The sequence below is a fragment of the Phocoena phocoena genome, chromosome 6 (assembly GCF_963924675.1).
Source record: "Phocoena phocoena chromosome 6, mPhoPho1.1, whole genome shotgun sequence".
In the NCBI taxonomy this organism is placed as follows: domain Eukaryota; kingdom Metazoa; phylum Chordata; class Mammalia; order Artiodactyla; family Phocoenidae; genus Phocoena; species Phocoena phocoena.
The window spans coordinates 109,411,083-109,426,057 of record NC_089224.1 but is presented as its reverse complement, the minus strand read 5'-3'; the positions used below and the strand labels follow the sequence as shown (position 1 = coordinate 109,426,057).

The window sequence follows — 14,975 nt, the reverse complement described above, 5'->3', positions numbered from 1 at the left end:
AGAGCAATCAGACAAGAAAAAGAAATAACAGGTATCCAAATTGGAAAGGGAAAAGTAAAACTGTCTCTGTTCAGAGATGACATGATGTTATAGAAAACACTAAAGACCCCTCCAAGAAACTATTAAAACTAATAAATTCATGGGACTTCCCTGGTGGTGCAGTGGTTAAGACTCCGCACTTCCAATGCAGGAGGCCCGGGTTCAAACCGTGGTCAGGGAACTAGACCCCACAAGCATGCCGCAACTAAGAGTTCCCATGCCACAACTAAGGAGCCCACCAGCCGCAACTAAGACCTGGCACAACCAAATAAATAAATATTTTTTAAAACCTAATAAATTCAGTAAAGTTGCAAGACAAAATCAACATACAAAAATTAGTGGCATTTCTTATACAATAACAAAATATCTGAAAGAGAAATAAAGAAAACAATTCTATTTTCAATAGCAGAAAAAAAACAACAGGAACCTCCCTGGTAGTCCAGCAGATAAGACTCTGCACTCCCAATGCAGGGGGCCCAGGTCTGACCCCTGGTCAGGGAACTAGATCCTGCATGCATGCCGCAACTAAAAGTTCACATGCTGCAACTAAGAAGTCCACGCGCCACAACTAAAGATCCTGCATGCCGCAATGAAGATCCCGCATGCTGCAACTAAGACCCAGTGCAGCCAAAATAAATAAATAAATAAATATTTTTTAAACTTTGGAATAAATTTTACCAAGGAGAAGGAAGAACTATACAATGAAAACGACAAAAACACTGATGAAAGAAATTAAAGAAGACACAAATAAATGGAGAGATAAGCTGTATTCATGGATTGGAAGAATTAACATTGTTAAAATGTCCATTCTATCCATATCATTCAGTGTAATTCCTATCAAAATTCCAGTGGCATTTTTCACAGAACTAGAACAATCCTAAATTAACATGGTACCACAAAGACCTTAAAGCAATCTTGAGTAACAAGAACAATGCTGAAGGCATCACACTGACTGATTTCAAAATGTATTACAAAGTTATAGTAATCAAAATAGTATGGTACTAGCATAAAGATATATAGACCAATGGAACAGAATATAGAGCCCAGAAATAAATCCACTGATTTATGTTCAACTGATCTTTGACAAAGGTGCCAAGAACACACAGTGGGGAAAGGATAGTCTCTTCAATAAACGGTGTTGGGAAAACTGTATATCCACGTGCAGAAGAATGAAACTGGACCCTTTTCTCACACCATACACAAAAATCAGCTCAAAATGGATTAATGACTTAAATGTGAGACCTGAAACTGTAAAACTACTACAAGAAAACATAGGAAAACAGCTTCTTAACAATGGTCTGGGCAATAACTTTTTGGATAGTAACCAAAAGCACAGGCAACAAAAGAAAAATAGACAAATGTGACTGCATCAAACAAAAAAGCTTCTGCACAGCAAAGAAAACAATCAACAGAGTGAAGAGACAACCTACAGAATTAAGAAAAGTATTTGCAAACCATGTATCTGATAAGGGGTTAGTTAATATCCAAAATATACAGGGAACTAAAACAACTCAATAGCAAGAAAACAAATATCCTGATTTAAAAATGGATAAAGGGGCTTCCCTGGTGGCACAGTGCTTAAGAATCTGCCTGCCAATGCAGGGAACACGTGTTCAAGCCCTGGCCCGGCAAGATCCCATATGCCGTGGAGCAACTAAGCCCATGCTCCCCAACTACTGAGCCTGAGCTCTAGAGCCTGTGAGCCACAACTACTGAAGCCCGCGTGCCACAACCATTGAAGCCTGTGCGCCTAGAGCCTGTGCTCCGCAACGAGAGAAGCCACGACAATGAGAAGCCCGCTCACTGCAACTAGAGAAAGCCTGCGCGCAGTAACAAGACACAACACAGCCAAAAATAAATAAATAAATAAAAATTTTAAAAAAGGATAAAGGATCTGAATAGATATTTCTCAAAAGAAGACATAAAAGGTGCTCAATATCACTAATCATCAGGGAAATGTAAATTAAAGCCACAATGAAATATCACCTCACACATGTTAGAATGGCTATTATCAAAAAGTCAAAGGACAACAAGTGTTGATGAGGGAGTGGAGACAAGGGAACTCTTGTACACTGTTGGTGGGAATGTAAATTAGAAGAGTCATCATGGAAAACAGTATGAAGGTTCCTCAAAAAATTAAAATTAGAACTCTAGGGAATTCCCTGGCAGTCCAGTGGTTAGGACTCACTGCTTTCAATGCCATGGCCCGGGTTCAATCCCTGGTCAGGGAACTAAGATCCCATAAGATGTGGGCGCGGCCAAAAAAAACCCTCTATATGATGCAGCAATCCCACTTCTGGGAATAAATCCAAAGGAAGTAAAATCACTATCTTGAAGAGATAGCTGTAACATTAATCACAATAGCCAAGATATGGAAACAATCTGAGTAGCTGTCAGCAGATAAATGGATAAAGAAAATATGTGTTTATGTATGGACTATTTTTCGGCCTTAAAAAAGAAGGAAACCTTGTCATCTGCAACAACACAGATGAACCTGGAAGATATTACGCTAAGTTAAATAAGCCAGACACATAAAGACAAATAGTGCACAGTCTCACTTATACGTGGAACCTAAAACAGTTGAATTCTAAGAAGCAAAGAGCAGAATGGTGGTTACCAAGGCTGGGGGTAGAGGGAAATGGAAAGATGTTGGTCAAAGGGTACAAAGTTTCAGATACGCAGGATGAGTAAATTCTGCAGATTTAATGTACAACGTGGTGACTACAGTTAACAGTACTGTATACCTGGGGCTTCCCTGGTGACACAGTGGTTAAGAATCCTCCTGCCAATTTAGAGGACACGGGTTCAAGCCCTGGTCCGGGAAGATCCCACGTGCCACGGAGGAACTAAGCCCGCGAGCCACAACTACTGAGCCCGTGTGCCACAATTACTGAAGTCCGCACACTCTAGGGCCTGTGCTCCACAACAAGAAAAGCCACTGCAATGAGAGGCCCATGCACCACGACGAAGAGTAGGCCCCGCTCACCGCAACTAGAGAAAGCCCGGGCAAAGCAACAAAGACCCAACGCAGCCAAAATAAATAAATAAATTTATTTATTAAAAAAAACCTATACTTGAAATCTGCTAAGAGAGTAAATCTTAACTATTCACAAACATACAATCAATTTTTTTTTTTTTTTTTTGCCTTACGCGGGCCTCTCACTGTTGTGGCCTCTCCCGTTGCGGAGCACAGGCTCCAGACGCGCAGGCTCAGCGGCCATGGCTCACGGGCCTAGCTGCTCCGCGCCATGTGGGATCTTCCTGGACCGGGGCATGAACCCGTGTCCCCTGCATCGGCAGGCGGACTCTTAACCACTGTGCCACCAGGGAAGCCCACATACATACAATTTTTATTTGTCAATTATATCTCAATAAAGCTAGAAAAAATATTAAATGCAAAGAACAGAAACAAACTATATACAGTTAAGAGCTAAATTTGTTTTTAAAAATTAAAAGGTATACATATTTACAATTATTTATAAAGGATTTGAAAGAAATTCAAACCATGAAAAGGTTAGTACCAGTGGGATGGTGGGTAGCAATTTTTTCTTTATACTTTTCTATATTTTCTAAATTTCTAACAAAGACCGTGTGTTAATCTGTAATTACAAAAAAAAATCGTTATTTCTAAGTATTACCATTTGCCAGTAATAACTGCAGGACCCTCGCCTAACCTAACCTCTGACACTCCATTTTAAGATATTATGTCACCATATCAAATAAGATACGTATGGAAGTGACTCTGTAAACTGTATTTCACTATACAAATCATAGAGACACAAACTTTGAGATTGAAAGTAAACAGGAAGGTCAAACATTCTAGCCACTCATTCAACTTTGATTTAATTCAATGTAAATAAACCAATATTTACAAAACACCCCTAAGGGCTGAGGCCCAAGAAGTGATAAACACTCAGTCTCAAAAAAAATCTCCAACAGCCAGGCCTAACTGTCCAGGAACAAGGAAACCTCTCCTTCTACCACAAGGAAGCCAGAGATCTGGGGGCCCTGGGATGAACATCCCGCCCACTGTAAGTGCTACAGCCAGAGTGCTACAGGCAACATCTGGGGATGGGGTGTGAGAGGGGAAGAGAGAAGCCTCAGCACTCACATCTGTCCCTCCAGATACTCTCCCAGGTAAGAGGCAGCAATGTCAGTGTCTTGGCAGAGTGACAGAGTAAAAGGAGGCAAGGCAAGGAGTTGCCAAAGTGGGGTGAAGATGACAATATCTGACACAAGCCATGAAGATTTAATTACATTTTCAAAGCCCACTCAAATCATTTCCATTAGCACTGAACCAGCAGTAAGGTTTGCCTGTTTCTCCAAGGATCACAGAGATCGCAAACATTTGACCTTGTACCCAATACTGTGCTAGGAAGAACTCTATCACCATTCACTCTTATTACAACACTGTGAGACAGGTGTTGTTATGCCCACTTTACAGATGAGGCTCAGAGTGGTAAAACTTGCTTAAAATCGTAATGTTAGTAGGTGGCAAAGCCAGTATTCTAACTCAGGTTTGTTTAAAACCCAAACCTGTGCTCTTATCCATCTCATACTTTTTACAGGGACTCCCCTGGTGGTCCAGTGGTAAAGAATCTGTCTGCCAACGCAGGAGATGCGGGTTCAATCCCTAGTCGGGGAACTAAGATCCCACATGCCACATGGTGCAGCCAAAAAAGAAAATTAATACTTTTTACAACCAAATAAATGGTATATGTTTTGCTTGTTTTAAAAATTTTTTATTATAGAAAATTTCAAGCCATCAACTTGTGATCAATTTTGTTCCCTTACATTCCTCCCCATATAGGGGAGGAATAAAAAAATAACTATAAAAACAAGTTATATTCCTAATCCCAGTAAACTGCTCATCAAGTTAATTAAATGAATTTGTTCACTCATGAGAAGTCAAGGCTACCAGAACATAAACAAAATACAGGACTGTTCCCAGGTACATATTTATATGGTTGATTGTAAAAACTTATATTTTTTCGTGGCCTTCCTTAGTAGATTTATATTATCTGAAGTTGGTGGAAACATAACTGACCCACAGTTATAATCTCAAAAGTACTAGTTCAAACAAAGACATAAGCATTAGTTTGATGATGGTGATGAAGCCATCTGAATTAATGTATACTTAATTTATCATAGAGGATCTCAGAAAAAATGCAGCATCAGATTATTCTGGATTATTTCAGACTATTCTGAAAGGTTTTCTGGTAAACAAATAAATAAATTTATTTATTCATTTATGCATGCGTGCCGTGCCGGGTCTTAGTTGCAGCACGCCAGATCCTAGTTGCAGCATGCATGCAGGATTTAGTTCCCTGACCAGGGATCCAACCTGGGCCCCTTGCATTGGGAGTGCAGAGTCTTACCCACTGGACCACCAAGGAAGTCCCCTGAAAGGTTTGTTCTTATTTGCAATAAACTACTTTGTAAAATTAAAACTTTAATATTATTGAAATTCTAAGCCAAAATTTTACCCAAAAAGTTTATTTAAAATGTGAAGTTTTGGGGCTTCCCTAGTGGCGCAGTGGTTAAGAATCCACCTGCCAATGCAGGGGACATGGGTTTGAGCCCTGGTCCGGGAAGATCCCACATGCTGCGGAGCAACTAAGCCCGTGTGCCACAACTACTGAGCCTGCGCTCTAGAGCCCGCAAGCCACAACTACTGAGCCCGCGTGCCACAACTATTGAAGTCCATGCGCCTAGAGCCCGTGCTCTGCAACAAGAGAAGCCACCGCAACGAGAAGCCCGCGCACTGCAACTAAGAGTAGCTCCCGCTCGCCGCAACGGCAGTAATGAAGACACAACACAGCCAAAAATAAATTAAATTAATAAATTTATTTTTTAAAAAGTGAAGTTTTGGTTCTTAATTATGGGTGCAATTTTTTTTCTCTTTTTCATGTTTTCTGTTTGCATGCAACTTTATTTTTCCCACCACAAATGCTTTACCAGCATTTAAGAACATATATACACTGAAAAGTATACTCTTACTGAAATAAGTTTTCCTAAATTTTCTGGTCTACAGAGAAGATCTGAAATTAGAGGCCAGCAGGGGGCTAATAAACATGCTGAGATCCTGAACCTCACCAACAGTCAACTTAAAATAAGATGTCACCTTTTCCCTGTCAGGCTGGCATAAGCTGAGACATAATGTGTCGTGGAGTATGTGGGTAAGTGAACACCCTGAACCTGCTCATACTCTACTGGTGGAGTGCCAACTGATAAAACCTTTATAGAGGGCTATTTGGTACCTTTCCTAGGAATCTACTCCACAGAAATACACAAAGATATATGACAAGAATATTCATAGCAGCTTTGTTTATAATAGCTAAAATCAAGCAATAAAAATACACTATAAATTTCCATGAACAGGATAGACCTAGAGTCTGTCATACAGAGTGAAGTAAGTCAGAAAGAAAAAGACAAATACCGTATGCTAACACATATATATGGAATTTAAGGGAAAAAAATGTCATGAAGAACCTAGGGATAAGACAGGAATAGAGGCGCAGACCTACTGGAGAAAGGACTTGAGGATATTGGGAGGGGGAAGGGTGAGTTTTGACAGGGCGAGAGAGAGTCATGGACATATACACACTAACAAACGTAGTAAGGTAGATAGCTGGGGGGAAGCAGCTCGGGGCTTTGTGACAGCCTGGAGGGGTGTGATGGGGAGAGTGGGAGGGAGGGAGACGCAAGAGGGAAGACACATGGGAGCATATGTATATGTATAGCTGATTCACTTTGTTATAAAGCAGAAACCAACACACCATTGTAAAGCAATTATACCCCAATAAAGATGTTAAAAAAAAAAAAATTTCCATCAACAAAAGAATGATTTTTAGAAATGGTGAGTCCCTCTTACAATGAAGTATTATTGCAGTAGTTAAATAGAAGGAAGTAGACCCATATATACACTAACATTTTTTAAATGTCCACAACTAAGTGAAAAAGTTCATTCATTTGACAAGTATTTATTGCGTACCTACGGGCACTGCTCTAGGTTTTGAGAACAAAACACTGAAAAAATGAACAAAAAGGCCTCTCTCACTGAGCTTACGTTCTAGTAGAGACAGACAGGTAAGAACAAATAAACAGTATGAGCCATTGTCTGCTCAACGGTGATGAGCACGACAGAGAAACACAGCAGGGAAGGGAGAGGAGGAGGGCGTGCAGCACTGCCAGCTAAGCGAGGCTGGTCAGAGAAAGCTTCACTGGGAAGGCATCTTTGAGCAGGGACTGAGAGGAGCTGGACATCAGCCTGCAGGCGTAAAGAGGAAGGGCACTTGGGCCTCGGCATCCAGGAGTGCCACCCTCAGGTGAACCTCTGCTTTGTGGACGGAGGACTGCAAGAGGCCAGGATGGCTGGACATTGGCTTAGAAGTCATCGAAGAGCTCTGCACACACCCTGACCTGACTTACATGTTATAAAGTGACTACACCAAAAAAAGGAAAGAAAGAAACATACGTGTGGGGAATGTGTATACGAAGACCTTAAACGTGGAAGGGACACACCAAATGGTACCAGTGGTCAACTCGGAAGAATCCAACTAAGGGGATGGGCAACAGGAAGGACTGGACTCACAATAGAAAAGCTCTTAGGTCACCAAAAAGCAAGCTTACTTGTCATATAACAAATACTACTTGACTCCTTCAAATGTTTTACGAAAGGTAATTATAACTTCTGCTGTTCTAATCTACACTCTATCCAAGTAAAAACATTTTTGGTTGTCTGCAAACTACGCTTCTCAAAATGAAGTACTGTATTCAAAAAAGTCATTTTTATTTGACTTTAAGAGTGAATAGGGGCTTCCCTGGTGGCGCAGTGGTTGAGAATCTGCCTGCCAACGCAGGGGACATGGGTTCGAGCCCTGGTCTGGGAGGATCCCACATGCCGCGGAGCAGCTGGCCCCATGAGCCACAATTACTGAGCCTGCGTGTCTGGAGCCTGTGCTCCGCAACAAGAGAGGCCGCGATAGTGAGAGGCCCACGTACCGCGATGAGGAGTGGCCCCCACTTGCCGCAACTAGAGAAAGCCCTCACACAGAAACGAAGACCCAATACAGTCAAAAATAAAATAAATAAATAAATAAAAAAATTTAAAAAAAAAAAAAAGAGTGAATAGGATAGTTTTTGTAATCAAATTTAATTCTTAAAAATCACAAATGGGGAATTTCCTGGCGGTCCAGTGGATAGGACTCCGTGCTTCCACCATAAGGGGCACGGGTTAGATCCCTGGTCAGGGAACTAAGATTCCACATGCTGTGGCCAAAAAAAAAAAAAAAAAAAAAAAAAAGACAACTATATTAGGGAAAAAAGAATCAAAGCTCTCCCCTGCCCCCGAGTCACTACTATTTCACCACCTTGTGAAAACTATTCAGAATTTGGAGATTTCCCTCTAATCTCTGTTTTATTTTAATATCATTTATTTTCAATTATAAAACTTACACATGCTCACAGAAAATGTAATTGAAAAAGTACAGAAAAGTAGCTGCAACCTTACCACTCAGGTATAAACTAATAATAATAGGTTGGTGTTTTCCTTTTACATCTAAGAATATTTAAAACACATTTTTCAGTCATTGTAGCTTTTCAGTGGTACTAACCAAACAAAACAGAAAGGTACAGAGCCATAATTTATAATCTTGCTGTTTGGTGGCATCTATAACAAGATCAGCCACGTACTAAGCACTGACAAGCCCACCACCCAGGTGCAAAGAATTTCTATTTTTATAAACACTGGCAACCATACATTTTCCAGTAGTAAGCGCTCATTCTAGAAAATCTGGAACACAGACACACATTCATTTCCTCATTCAACATACTCTTCCTGAATCCTCATGTGTGTCAGGCCCTGTGCAATCAATGGTCAGCGAGACAAGTGAGCCCTTGCCCTCAGAAGACTCACAATACCCCTCGCTGTAGAACAGTAAAAGGAATAGCGACAAATAGTCAACTCCCCACTCCCCACAATTACCAAATGTCTGTATTGTAGTTGCTTCAGAGCCACAGGAAGGGAGGGCGGGAAGGAGGAAAAGAACAGAACTTCATTGACAAAGTTAAGCGCCTTTGTACCTCTGCTGAATCCTATTCCCCTCCACCATCGTTTCCCAAGCTCATGAATTGGTTAAGTGCGCGTCTATTTTTCACTGGACGTATCCATAACCATAAACATCATATAGCATTGCTATGTTTCTAAAATTTGGATAAACTGTGTCACGATGTATGTGTATGTCTGGCAACTTGCATTTTCAGACAACACTGTATTCTTTGAGCACCTAACTGTGTTGATACATTCATTGAATATGCTCTAGTTCCTCACTTTGTCTGCTTGTGTTCCATCATTATGTACATCACAGTATATCCATTTCCCCAAAGCATTACTTGTGCATTCAGGTTAATTCCCAATCTTCTGCTGTGACAATGCTGTTATGAACATTCCCTGTACATATCTTATGCATTATGTGTGGGGGGATTGAGGGTATATATATATCTAGATGGCACATTTTCAATTTTACTAGAAATTGCCAAATGGATCCCCAAAGTATATGAAAGTTTCCTTACATCCTTAATGAAACTTGATGTCATCAAACATTTCATTTTTCCCAGTTTGGGGGAAAATCAAGGCTGATGTTGACTGAATTTGCATTTCCTGGTACTTCATGAGTTTGAGCACCTCATCTAGGTTTATCAGCCATTTGGGTTTTTCCTCTGTGAAATGCTTTTTTAAAAATATCACATGTCCAGGCTTCCCTGGTGGCACAGTGGTTAAGAATCCGCCTGCCAATGCAGGGGACAAGGGTTCGAGCCCTGGTCCAGGGAAATCCCACATGCAACTAAGCCCATGTGCCACAACTACTGAGCCTGCGCTCTAGAGCCCGCGAGCCACAACTACTGAAGCCCGCGCGCCTAGAGCCTGTGCTCTGCAACAAGAGGAGCCACCGCAATGAGAAGCCCGTGCACCACAATGAAGAGTAGCCCCCACTCTGATTTTTCAAAAGTTTAAATCCATTTATGACCAATGGAAATTTGAACCTGATTTGGTATTTCATGATATTAAAGATTAATTTTTTTCTTTGTTATAATAGCATTGCAGTTATGTTTTTGAAAGAGTCCCTGTTTCTTAAAGGTACATACTGAAATATTTATGGATCAAACAACATGATGACTTTTTTTCATTCTAAAATAACAACAGTGATAGGCCCGCGTACCGGGGGGAAAAAAAAATCACCAAGCTTCACACACATGAACTAAGAAACTAAAGAAAGGAAGGGCAATGAGACTAGAGAGGACGCTGGCTAACAGAAAGACTGGCAGTCTAAGAGTTGTGAGTTCCCCCTAAGGGGAACAGGGTGCCACTGATGGGCTTAAAAGGGGAGTGACATGACTGGCTTTGGCTTTTAGGAAGATCATTCCAGCTACAAAACAAAATACAAATTGGAGTAATGCTAGGACACCAGGTATGAGGAGACCGCCCTGGTCCAAGAGATAGAAGGATGGCCTAGACCCAACAGTCACAGTGGTGATGACAGAGTGCAGTGAATGGATTGGAGATCTATTTATTTAGAACACACATCTATGGAACTTGATGATGAGAAGATAAGAATAAAAGATTTCTGACTTGAGAAAATGAGCAGCTGGTGGTCCCAGATACTAAGAAAAGAAAAACTAGAGAAGGAGTACATACAGGTTGAGGGTGAAGGGAGTGGGAGGACAGGTTGGTTTCTAACATACAGAGGTGCCTATGAGCCATCTGAGTGGAAACAGGGGTTAAGAAATCCGATATACTTGTCCAGAGCTCAGAAGAAAGGTCAGGTCTGGAGATGAAATAAGAAAAAAAATTCCCATAATTCCTAAAGACAACTACCATTTCAGTGTATTTTCTCCTTTTTTAAAAAAGTTGTTTTAAACTTTTCACTAAATACTAGTATACAATTCTGCTCTTTTCACTAAATATTAGAACACAAGTGTTTTATGTTCCTCAATAACTTCATATTCTAAACTGTTTTCAAATATAAAGCAAGTGGAGTAATGATACTTCAATTTAGTTTTTCTCACAAACTGAATTTAGAAAATAAATACAGTAACATTTAACTGAGCTAGCTGATGGTCACCTACCTAGCCACTTCTATATTTTAAACAGCTCTCCAACTGGTAGTCCATTGACTAGACTGGCCCACAAATGTGTTACACTTGGCCAACACCGTGTTTTGTTTTCATTTTTAAATTTGAGTTAGTTGCTAGCTAATTTCACATAAGAGCCTGAATTTCTAGCTTTTCTTAAACACACACACACACACACACACACACACACACACACACACATATACATATGATCCAGCATATCCAGGCCACATAGGATGAAGGATAGATGAACATACTAAATTACACCACAAGGAAATAATCAGCAAAATCCAGTACGGGGGTGCTTGGAGGAATGAGATCCCCTAGATCAAGAGAGACTTAAGAGACATACTGGGCTTCCCTGGTGGCACAGTGGTTGAGAGTCCGCCTGCTAATGCAGGGGACACGGGTTTGTGCCCCAGCCCGGGAAGATCCCACATGCCACGGAGCGGCTGGGCCGGGGAGCCATGGCCGCTGAGCCTGCGCGTCCGGAGCCTGTGCTCCACAACGGGAGAGGCCACAACAGTGAGGGGCCCGTGTACCGCAAAAAAAAAAAAAAAAAAAGTAAGAGACATATTAACCAATCATAATGTAAGGACAATATTTAGATTCTGATTTTTAAAAAGTTTAAATCCATTTATGACCAATGGAAATTTGAACCTGATTTGGTATTTCATGATATTAAAGATTAACTTTTTTCTTTGTTATAATGGCATTGTAGTTATGTTTTTGAAAGAGTCCCTGTTTCTTATAGGTACATACTAAAATATTTATGGATCAAACAACATGATGACTTTGATTCCCTCTAAAATAACATAAGAAGTACTAATGTTGGCACAATATGTAGAAAGGAGACCCTCACAGTTTCTGGTGGGACTGGAAAATGGTACAGTCACTGTGAAAGTGCTTTGGCAGTTTCTTTAGAAGTTAAATACATATCTTCCATATGACCCAGCAATTCTACTCCACTCCTAGCTATCACCCCGCAAAATGAAAACATATGTCCCCACAAAGACCTGCATGTGAATGTCTGCAGCAATATTATTCACAATAGCCAAAAAAGGAAACCCAAATGTCCATCACTGGTGAATGGCTGAGCATAAGGTGGTATATGCATACAATGGAATAGTAGTCAGCCATTGAAAGGAATGAATTACTGATACACAGTACAACATGTATGAACCTCAACAACATAAATAAAAGAAGCCACACACAAAAGATCACATACTGTGTGATTCCATTTACATGAAATATCCAGAAAGGGCAAATCTACGGAGACAGAAAGTAGATTAGTGGTTGTCTGGGGCTGGAGGTGGGAATAGGAGTTAACTGTAAACCAACACCAGGGATCTTACAGAGGTGATGGAAATGTTCTATGGCTGAACAGTGGTGATAGATGCACAACTCAGTACATTTACTAACAAATCACTGAATTGTACACTTAAAATGGGTGAATTTTAATGTATTTAATATAAACTATGCCTCAATAAAGTTGTTTCAAAAAGTTAAGGAATCTAAAGAAAGAACAAAAGAGAAGAAATTTGAGAAGACTGAGAAAACCAGAAGAATGATGGAAAATGTAGCATGTGATGAGAAAACTGAATAAAAAATGAAAAGACTTGTTTCTAATTAAAAAATAAGGCATGCAAGTGAGACGTGATTTGTGTGGGGAAGGGGCAGAATTAGCCACTGGTTAATGGTTACTGAGGCTGGGTGACAGGTCCATGGGAGTTCACTATACTATTCTGTCTATTTGGTGTATGGCTGAAATTCTCCTATTTGTTTCAGTCTCAAGCAAAAGAAGATAATCTAATGCTGCTCTGACAGGCTCTCTTCAGGTGATTTCCATTTCCTTGGGCAAAACGCCATACTGTTTACTTTAAGGAAAAGGAGCAACTACAGTACTGACTATGGAAAGGGCACCACAGTACTTGAGAAACAATTACAAAGATGAAAAATATTAATTAATTTAGCACAATATGGAGAAATCAATCACCAGAATTACACCAACTCGGGTTGCTTCTACCACTGAGGATAGTATACTTTTTCCTCTATACCAATATGGTCAGTATCTATTTACCTACTGATGCTGGCCATCCGACACTTTAATTTTAGAAATGCCCAAAACCAAGAAACATGATCCAGTGTGTCCTAGTATTAGCTTTGTCTCTAATTTATAAACTACATAAGCTCAATTGCATGACTTCATCTAAGACTCATGATCCCAAACTATAAAGTGAAAGAATTTTAGGAGTTCATCTCTTGGAGTCGTAAACCTGGGGACTAGGGCCTATGGATAAGCTTCTGCAGGATTATAAAGCCCTAGAAATTCCAAGAAAGTTTTGCCTACATTTCTACCTGCATTTTCTGGGGAGAGATTCAATACCTTTCAGCAGATTCTCAAAAGCAGCCAAGACTCACTTGGCTTCCTGCGGTTGAGAACCATTTTAATCAGGATACATTTTATTTACAAACAACTGGTAGCCAAGGTATGGAGTATGGGTCTGGCCAGGTTTTTTAATCCAGATTCTGTATTCTTTAAACTGTACATTCACAAAATACAATGCTTTGTTAAAGTACTGTTTTAATAAGGCAAACTTTCTACAATCCCACACTTCTAAGAAAATTGTATATTATGAAAACAATGCACAAGGCTTTGAGTCATAACGATTTAGTTTTCTACTTTCCAGATATATTAACCTGCTGAATCGCCTGGAGGCATGTTTTGAGTTATAAAGCAAGATCCAAGGGATCATTCTAGGCCTATCATAAATCCCTTCCCTAGACAGACAATGACAGGAGCGAGAGATAAAAAGGCAAGCCCTCTAATTAGAAACATATTTTAAATGTTGGGTCTAAATTTCCGGTCACGTATTTCAAGCGAGATTTGAAATTCCTCCTGGAGATTCCCGCTTTGATCAGTCCAAAGTGCGCCCGAAGCCGAACCGGGAAATTGAGGCAAAGGTTCTGCCAAGTACAAGGGCATGGACAAGTGGAGACCGCGGACAAGCGAAGTGGGGCATAAAAGTTGGAGGTGAGAATAGAGGAGGAAAAGCAGGTTGCTGTCGGCAAGGAAGCTAGGGGAACCAGCAGGGACTGCAAGCGCGGCCTCCAGAGTCCTTCGGGGTTACGCCGCAGTTCAGCCCCTTCCCCTCTCTCAGTTCGAATCTTCCTGCCCTTTCCAGACAGACCGGGGACTCCCGCCATCCCCACAGCGCCCAACAGACCCCTCTCGGAGAGAGGCCGCGCCCGGGAAAAAGGGCGGGAACCCAAACGCTCACAGACAACCCCCCTCCACTGGGCCAAAGTTGCCCCCAGCTCCCGGGAGCGGCCGCGGCCTCCGGCCCCCGGCCTGCTCCTACCCGGCCCCGGTCGGCCTTACCTTGAGCGCCAGGTGGTGGACGCGGCCCAGGCCAGGCTCGACCAGCAGCTGCAGCAGCCCCAGTAGTGGGAACAGCCGAAGGCCGGCGGCCAGCCGAGGACTGCGGGAGCCCGAAGAGCCGACGGGCGCCGGGGCGGCCATGTTGGTTCCAGCATCACCAGCCGCTTCCTCTCCCGCCCACTTCCGGGGGTTAAAGGGCGGCGGCCGCCGGAAGGGCCTGGAAGGGGGGGTCAGGGCTCCGCGGCCAGCGGCATTTTTCCTGTAGTGTGGGGCCCGGGAAGTCGCCGAGAGGCCTAAGCTGGCCACTTCGAGGCCGTTCAGTTGGCTTCCGCTGTCAGGACTTTAGGTTTAGCCAGAAGAGGTGGCGCCTCCAGTGGGGACCCTGTGGCGGTTGCCATGGCAGCAGTCGCTGGGCAGAACC

General features: G+C 41.8%; 1 protein-coding gene across 1 annotated transcript in view; it reads right to left on the bottom strand.

Annotated features, from left to right (window-relative positions):
- GPR107 (G protein-coupled receptor 107) overlaps window positions 1-14,716 on the bottom strand; it is a 71,866-nt gene extending 57,150 nt beyond the window's left edge. The window contains exon 1 of the mRNA XM_065878513.1: window positions 14,555-14,716. Within this exon, the coding sequence (XP_065734585.1) occupies window positions 14,555-14,695 (141 nt within the window). The 5' untranslated portion in view covers window positions 14,696-14,716. The remainder of the gene's footprint in view (window positions 1-14,554) is intronic.
- Window positions 14,717-14,975: the final 259 nt, after the last annotated feature.